Genomic DNA, 8,866 nt, shown 5'->3' with positions numbered 1-8,866 from the left:
TTTTTTAATCCAAGGTTAAAAGTTATTTCAGATTTACGGCTCGTAGAGAAATTGCGTGAGGCTCACAGTTGGTAACAAATGATAATTGTAGGAATGCTCATAGTTAATCATCATGGACCGAGATCTCTCAGAGGTTTTTCTGGGAGTCCACTGACCTTTTTTACGAGGTTAATCTTGACAATACTCCTCTCTCCTCTTCTCAAGGAACTTAGATGTACTTATAACACCTGTTCTTGCCTTTTCATGTTTAGTAATATCTCTTCTAATGTAAGGGAATGCCTTCATGCTTTCTACACACTAACGTAGTGCGTCATGGACTCTTCCACCCAAACTCTGTGCGGCATCTTGCACTGATATCGAGTGCATTCATTGCATTTCAGCTTCGGCCAAATGATTTTTAAGAAACGGCTTAAAGTAACTTTTAGTTTAGCTTAATCCACGGGGAGGCTGACGTCCTCTCTCGACTGCAACCATTGTTTTTTCGGCTGACTGCTTATTATACTGACAATGTTTTTAAAATGTATGTTTCATTAGCGAATGGCAGCAGGCTGTGTAAGAACTCGTCGTCTTGCTTCAGTGGCCAAACAAACGGCCACATCACGAGACGGGAATGAAGGATGTGTAACTTGTGTTTGTCCCTCCATATTGTGTTCCTGGAAATAACATGTTGTTTACAAGACCAAACGTGCGTGACTTTCTTGTGTTATTTTGCTCAGCATCATGGCCAGTCCTATGTGTCCTCAAAGCAACACGGTTATGTGATTTGCCGGAGAAACGTGCAGCTCCGGACGACGGTTTTATCATCTTCAAGTATCCAACATGTCTCCCCCCCGCCTGAGAGGCAAGACACCTCGTCTGTGTGTATTCATGTTGATTTTTCCATGAGCAAAAAACTAGATTTTGTACGACATATTAACCCTAATTCAGTGGAACACCAACTGTTTTTTTTTTGGTCTCTCTGCATTATTTATTGTCTCTGTCTGTTACTTGTACACAGCTGGTTTTGAAATAAACAATCTTGCCATCATCAGCCTGTGACATGGAAACAATAAACACTTGTCAGAAACTTTCTCTGGAGAATGTTCAACACCATTGAGCCAATTTCCTCCACCAGCTCTGTGTAAATACATGCAGCTCAAATGACACTGGTGTCCGGGAGAGCGGTTGAGTTTTTCTGGTTTTCCTTCAGTCTGGACTTGACACACAGATAACGTGACTGAACGCACATCACGTTCAGGCAGTGTATGCAAATCACTCTGTAAGTGCCCAGCAGCCATCTGCGCTACATAGAATGATTTAGTGCTTGTTTAATTACCTCACCCCAGGAGGTTTTGTTTCATTCTGGATTTGTGTGATCACAAGTTACGCAATAACTACTAAACTGTTTTACAGGTCCTTTTGTAAAGGGGGTCAAGGGGGCATGACTCGAGAAGGAACTTAGAACAGTTTGATATACATAGGGGGGAGGAGACTTTCTTATGTCATTAATAGTTCATGGATCCTGATGAAAATAAACAGGGATGTTTAGGAGACTAGTGGGTTTCTTTGTGGCCTCTTAGCATGAGAATATACTGTTGCTAAAACACATTTAACCTCTTTTTCACATTTTAATTTCCTTCTAAACTGCTTCCATTTGCTGAGGAGAATATTTCCTCCTTAATCATAGCTACCACAGACTGAGCCCGGCCGGTCTGGCTGAACAGCATAAACACTACTTTCTTGGCTCTGATTGGCTGCAGCTCAAGGAAGGGAGAATTTGCATATAGCAGACTTTAGCACAGACACAGACACACAAGCCTCTGCACTTACATGAGTGTGAAGAAGCCAGCAGAGAACAGGTATGCCTTTGTTACTCTCCATTCACACTAAACTGTTCAACAGCAAGTAAGAATAGGATTGTGTTTCACATGCTGTGTGTGTGTGTGTTATTCTCTGCATGCATGTGACATTATTTCTTGAGTCTTGTTTCAACTATATTTTAAATCATACGAATAACTTCACTAAAACTGTGTGTTTTCTATAGGCCAGACTGTAAAAGTCAAAGTTCTTCCTTCTTGTCCCACAGAATTGTTGCTGACGTCACCTGGTCAAGATGAAGAAATCGGAAAAAGTATCAGAAAGGAAAGTCTTCTCAGCTGCAGATGACTCTAAAAGTTCTGTGCGCCTCTTGGACCCTGAAGTCACTGCCAACCAGATGCTTTATGTCAAACCACATCAGGAAAAACTCTCACCAACATGCTGCTCAGAGTGCGGAGGTGGACCAGAGAGCCATGAGTCAGGGAGCTGGCCACCTCGTGTGGGGCAGCATGTCGAGCTGATGGACCACAGGCAGCTACGAGATACTGGAGCAAGTTTTTCCAGGATGAATTTCCATCATCCCCCTCCCAGTAGCTGGGGCCCACTACCTGCAGACCCCAGACAGAGTCACAGCTGCTGGGACTGTGGACCAAACCAGTGTGGAGCAGCAGGGCCTGCAAACAGGGACACGGCTGGGTAACTGAGGAGAAACCGTCTTGTATGAAATTCAACAAACAAAGTGTATAATTGGTATTAAATGTTTGTTTCTGACTCTCAGAGGGGAGTATGAAGACAATTCTCAGCTTCAGAGCGATGAAGAAGAGCTTGAGCCTCCGCTGCCGCTGAGATCTGATGACGAGTGGCAACACAACAGCCCCTTTCCACCTCCTCACCACTATACACACAACTATGGTAAGAAAGAGTTTTTGTTTGTTTGTTTTTAGTTTGTTTTCTGTTTTATATTAGTTATATTAACCTCTGTATTGAAAACATATTTACTTACTTACTTATTATATTTATTTATAGTTTAGTTTATTCAGAAAAACCTAAACACAACATAACATAAATATAGATTCATGAATATTTTAAGTAGGAAGAACAACAGGGTAATGAAAATACATATATATATATATTCTCCAATATGTGAGCCTGACTCAGTTTTGAAACTCTTTACCTGAATGACATGAATGATTTATTTGATTATTTTCATGAAGTCATTATCACACATTGTAAAAAAACATGTAGGTCGGTAAAAATGTAGGTTTGCGTGAGTAGAGCAACTGAATACTTATAGAATCTGGAACAAACATAACTTTTTATTTTTATTTTACTATTACTATTATTTTATTAATTTTCATTTCAAATGTTTATAGAGAAATGTTACAAAACATGCTTTTTGCAATCATATACATGCACAACCAATTGTTCATACACAGCAAAACAGACAATGTGGCACATGTGTGACTGACATTCAAAAAGAAAAGTTCTCAGGGTTTTCTATAAAAAGGGTATAATTGCAAATGTTAATTGCAGCAAATTAGTAAATGTCTTAGATCAATTAAATGTCATTACAAACAGTTTTGTTTTTAACGGCTTGTAACTTTCTCCCCAAGAATTATCCAAGTATTTATGTGAACCTGTTCCAACCTGACTCATGTGCCGTCGTACAGAAAGATTTCTCTCTGTTTTGACAGGACTTCATCACACTGCGGAGGGCCGGTATTATCCCCCTGCAGCAGAAGGGCAGTACGACCTCAGATTCCCCCCTCAGCCTCGCCCCCCCGTCTCTGCCCCCAGCCAGCACAGAAGACCCTGTGATGCCCCCCCCACGTGGTAAAAACAAAAGCCACTCCTGAATGCAAATACAGAAATATGTTGAACATGAAGGTGTCAACCCTTCTACACACAAATCCACAAAGTATCTACAGGGTCACAGGTCATGTGTTTGAAAAATGTGAGTCAGGTGCTGCCGCGGCCTCTACTTTGCATATAACTCAGCTGAACAGCCTTTGTTTGCCTTTCTTTCTCGCTGCCTCAGGTTCCAACGTCACGATAGCTGTATGAGCGACGGTGGGGCACAGGCAGGCGTCTCGGTTAACGTGCCGCAGTTCTCCGTCCCCCCCGTCATGGGCATGTCCCAGGTCAGTGTGATGAACCTGAGCCGTGCAGGAGCCGAGGCGCCCGGGTCCCATCCACTGGAGAGAAGAAGGACCGTCAGTCTGCCCGACGAGTGCCGTGAGTCACCTGACCTGGAAGGCCTGTTTGAGTCACAGTCCGCTCCTTTTCATAAAAACATCAGCAGAGCCCGTTGGGTGTGTCGGGGATTTGTATGTGTCTCTATAAACCTGCCAAGCCTGTTTCAGGGGCTTAGTAAAATAAACCAAAATAAAAATTTAATTTAACATGATCGCATTTTTTCTAGCCCACAAATGGATTTACAACGTGCTGAGAACAGATCTTTAATTCCACAGGACAATCTGCATGATAAGTACAGCAAATTGAAAAGTCAAATTTAAATTAAGGATTACAATGATCCTTGTCTTGCAATCTTCATAATTATAATCAAAAGATAAACAATGAGCCGTTCAGATTCCCTTCAACCAATATATTTAAAGGCACACAGGAAAAGTTTGCACATGGTTAATGTTAGTAAATGTAATTTATGTCTTTGTTAAGGATATTTAAACCCAAACCAGGATCTCTCCCTAAAACCAACAAGGTAGATTTGTTGCCTGAACTCAAGTCAGGCTCACTAATAGAAGGCCTCTTGTATTTCATGGTATTAAAGCTTTCAGTTGTTTCCATTTTTGTTGAAATTGTTTGTGATTTATTTACTTAAAATTTATTTACCAACTTAAACAGAATAACGTCTGAGTTTAATTCTGATTCAGCGACCTTTACCTTCTCAGGAAACATTTTTATCACGTATTCTTCTGACGTGTGCTCAGAGATGGTTCCTTTCGTGGACTTCCTCACAAAGCAAGGTTTTCGTCCGGCTGTAAGTTTCAACCTACAGGTTTGAATTAAGACATTTAGAAGATAATCTGAGTTTTAAACTTTTAACAATTCACTTACGTTCCTGATTTCAATTTCACAGATCGACCTATTTGACGACCCTATAAGAAGCCTGGACATCAACAAGTGGAAGGACAGGTACTTAAAAGACGTAAGTGAGTAGCACTAGTGTAGTTTACTGTATTGTTTCCATAAAATGTCAGATAAAGTTTTGCTGGATAATTTTTCAAAGAGAACGTCAAAGTAAATGTGGCTTTGTACTTTAATTGACAAATGAATTCACAATACTCGCCTTGTTCTGATTTCAACATTTGTCTTTTCAGATTGACAATACGTCTAAAATGTGTTTGTATTCTTTTAACAGCCGTCGTACCTGATTATCATCGCCATCAGTCCAAAGTATAGAGCGGATATCGAAGGCTTGGTAGTGGACAGCCTCGCCCTTCACACTAAATATATCCACTCCATGGTGAGACAGTGGTAGCTCTTCTTTTAAATGAGACGTAATCATGTGGAGACGTTTATCTAAATTTCAAGTCTAACTTTGCAGATGCAGAATGAATTCATCCAACAAGGCAGCTTGAACTTTAGATTCATACCGGTTCTCTTCCTCAGTGCCTCCCAGGTCAGAGCTCTGCTTGATAACAGACATTTTCCATTAGCTTCTCTTCTTGAAAATAATACATGAGTGTCTTCTTACAGAAGCACGTCCCCAGTTGGCTTCAGAACACACACGTTTACCGCTGGCCTCACGACACTGAGGATTTGCTGCTGCGCCTGCTGAGGGAGGAGAGATACGTTCCTCCCCCTGTTCCGATGGAGCTCACCCTCATCATCAGGCCTGTGGCCCCGAGTGCTGCAGCCACACTGTGAAACACTTACTAGCATTCATGTGTTATATGTTTCTGTTTTAGTGTATTTATGATTATGTTTAACAATCCTCAAAATCGATCCTGAACAAATCAATGACAGTTCATGGTTTATGCTTTATTGTGTCCAATGTTTAGTTGTTGTTTAAATGTAAAAGTAATAAAGTTTCTTTGTGTGTGTTAATATTTACTATATCAATATTTATTATATGTTATGGTGTGGTTTTACCTCTGGGGATGACATTGTCAGTGCCTCAACCTTTGAGCAGGCATTTTTAACTGACATGTGTCAGCAACCGTCGGAAGTAATTTGGCCTAAAATTAGGTTCAAACATTCATGTTTCTGTCAGGATGAATTACAGCAACAACATGTTAGTGATCCCAACACCTTTCAAATATCACAAAAATATAATTTGCACTTTGAACTTTACACTTTGATGTGACATTCATCAATGTGATAAGAAACAGGAAAATAACAAAAACCATCTTAGAGAAAAACTCATTTGTCGTGTACTTTTAAGTTTTTTCTGTGTCCCACCTTTAACATGGAGGAGGCTGGATTCATGACCTGTCCCGCAGCTGGCCACCTTTTGACTTCACTTTTGAGGGCAGTCTTGTTGTCAATCTTTATATACAGTCTCTGTCACCAACTAAGAAAAGGAGCTGTTACAGGATTAATCAAGAAACACAAGATGGAGCTGTTTAACAGAATCTTTCTTTATAGAAATTTTATAATAAGCAGGCTGCCACGTGTAACCAAATACAAGAACATAAAAACAAAGTGATATGACAGACTCTGCACCAGGAGCAGAAGCAGGTAGAGGCCGTGTTGTGTAGTTGTAATGTGTGTGCAAAGTGTTGATCTGTGTTGTTGTTAATTCCTGATCCTGGTCACCAGTTCAGAGGGCAGATTACAGTGTCCCACCAGTAGGGGTCCCGGTTCTGCCAACTGATCCTGCACACACCCCTCAGACCGCCAAAAAAGGCCTGGCAGAGCAACTGGTGTGTGCAGAGCTCAAGCTAAGAATAACCCTCCTTCTGGGGGGATACAGTTACCCTGAGGCCTCCATGTTCTCTGCTCTGACCCATACCCATGTGAGGCACCAATAACACGGGGTGGGGTATTCTGTCTGCCCCCCCTGACACTTTCCCCCAGCCCTGTGCTTAGTTTGGCTCTTTCCTCTCCTGCGTCGCCTTTCCTTTGCCCCACCGTCCCTGGACCCCCCCGTCTGCCATGCTGCCACACCGGCAGCTCCAGATTCTCAAAGTACTCCTGTAAACCTACATTTTGTATTTGGGGTTTCCATCTCCTTCATCTTTTTTTTCGGTCCTTGGAGAAGTTCAACCGTGGATTACATGGATCCGGAAACAAGACTGTGATCACCAATGGGAATGGAATAATTGACTAAAAATACGGGGGGTTTTGTTTACTGACCAGTGGAAGCTGATTGGATTTACACTGAAGCTGTGATTTTTCTGTAACTTCTGCATATGGAGGCTTAGGCCCCAACTCAAAGGATTATACCTGAAATAGTTTCCATATCACCATGGCTCAAGGTAGGCTTGCTACGCCTTACTGCTCTGATATGCATAGTCACATTGATAATATATGCTCCATCTGTAATAAATAAATGTCAATGTTTTGATAGGGTGCCTCCTCTTTGGAAAATATGTTGAAAGCCGGTTGCTATAAATACAGGAGATCAAGTAGCCACAGTATTAGCGCCGCTCTCTTGTGACAGAACGCTGACCTCTGGGTTTTCAGCCACCTTATGTCAGAGTACAGAATAAGTATTGGGAAAAAATATACTCCCCTGAAATTTAAATGTACTGGTTCTGCAATGAAATATTCCGTATGACTGATAGATTATTGTGTGTGACCTTATTCGTTTGTTTCATATTGATGCAGGAATGTTTATGTTTATGTTTATGTAAAGTATTTTATAAATCCAGGGGTTGGGCCCTTCCAAATTGTACGAAGATAAATCTTATTATTAAAGGAAGAGTACATTTCTGGTATACACATCTGTTTTTAGTTTTTGGACTTTATTATGTGGTGAAATATTAAATAAATTGGACCTATTTGGGCTTGAAAGTGTAATTTCAATGAGACCATGTTAAAAGTTTGGAGGAAATCGCTTTCAACTGAGAATGCAACAATCCCCCTTAAATTCAGCTAAATGGAAGTACAAAGAAACTTTAAATGGATATGGTTACGTTAAGAACAAGTGCAGTACGTGAGCGAGTTACTTTCCACTAAGGATTGTAGAATGTTTAATTGTCTGGCTGTGTTTTGCATAACCTGATCAAACCTCTGTGATGTCCATTCAGTATTCTTTAGTTGAGTGAAAATGTTTCTTTTTTGAGGATTTATATATGAGGAAGTGACTCAGGAGGGAGGTATGCTTGGAGCTCAATCACAGTTGAAAGGTGTCTCTAACTCCCTGGCCTGGTGCCAGAGAGTTAGAGACACCTGCAGCTCCAGTACAGCAGTTTGTTAATGATGATGAGGCTGTCATGAAATGTGGTCACAGGCTTTATCCAGTTTTACTCGTGGGAATCAGGTGCAAATGTCATAAAATGTATTAGATGAAACTCCGACAGCTGAGTTCTGCATTTTCTGATCTGTAATGTGGCAAAATGTTGAAATCTCAGATAAATCTAATTCATATACTAGTTTACATGTATTTGGAACACACAGGAATATGATGCTATTCTATAAATGGAAAAATTAGACACTGTCTTCTCCATGTTATGTTCAAGTCCTTTGACCTGACATGAAGTATCACTCACTTGCTGCAGTGTGAAAATGATCAGACTGGAAAAGTGTCTACGAAGGATCAGTGTCGTACTAACTTCATTGAGTCATTAAAGTAATTTTCTTACTGAGGCGCAACCTCATGAAGAATTTATTAATTAATTAATGGGGAAAGTACCAGTGGATACTTTTAGTCTCAGTCATCTAAATGCAGTAGATTGTATCCAATTCCCAAGAAAGACACATTATATCAGCAAGTTCTGTTCATAAGTTTTTCAACATGGTTCTGAATCACTCTTCATTGAAGATAATGATATACATATATACAGTTTTCTGATGGAACATTATGTTTGGAGCAAATTTCAATATTTAAGAGTATAAAACATCTCATGAGGATAAACTGGTCGCTACAGATGAATCCTTTGTT

The 8,866-nt window shown here is 40.5% G+C and overlaps 1 protein-coding gene across 1 annotated transcript; it reads left to right on the top strand.

Annotated features, from left to right (window-relative positions):
- The first annotated feature begins 2,092 nt into the window (after positions 1 to 2,092).
- LOC133014956 (E3 ubiquitin ligase TRAF3IP2-like) lies at positions 2,093 to 5,685 on the top strand. Its single transcript, XM_061082167.1, has 9 exons — positions 2,093 to 2,493; positions 2,576 to 2,709; positions 3,492 to 3,630; positions 3,836 to 4,032; positions 4,707 to 4,795; positions 4,895 to 4,963; positions 5,177 to 5,281; positions 5,363 to 5,437; positions 5,515 to 5,685. The coding sequence occupies exons 1-9, from the start codon at positions 2,093 to 2,095 to the stop codon at positions 5,683 to 5,685; spliced, it is 1,380 nt and encodes a 459-aa protein (XP_060938150.1).
- The last annotated feature ends 3,181 nt before the right edge of the window (positions 5,686 to 8,866 follow it).

The sequence above is a fragment of the Limanda limanda genome, chromosome 12 (genome assembly GCF_963576545.1).
Source record: "Limanda limanda chromosome 12, fLimLim1.1, whole genome shotgun sequence".
NCBI classification, from domain to species: Eukaryota; Metazoa; Chordata; class Actinopteri; order Pleuronectiformes; family Pleuronectidae; genus Limanda; species Limanda limanda.
This window is presented reverse-complemented; position numbering and strand designations above follow the sequence as displayed.

Coding starts and splice junctions, on each gene's coding strand:
- LOC133014956 (XM_061082167.1), top strand. CDS start 2,093: ATGAAGAAATCGGAAAAAGTATCAGAAAGGAAAGTCTTCTCAGCTGCA. Junction 2,710..3,491: donor CCACTATACACACAACTATG/GTAAGAAAGAGT, acceptor CTGTTTTGACAG/GACTTCATCACACTGCGGAG. Junction 4,796..4,894: donor AGCAAGGTTTTCGTCCGGCT/GTAAGTTTCAAC, acceptor TCAATTTCACAG/ATCGACCTATTTGACGACCC.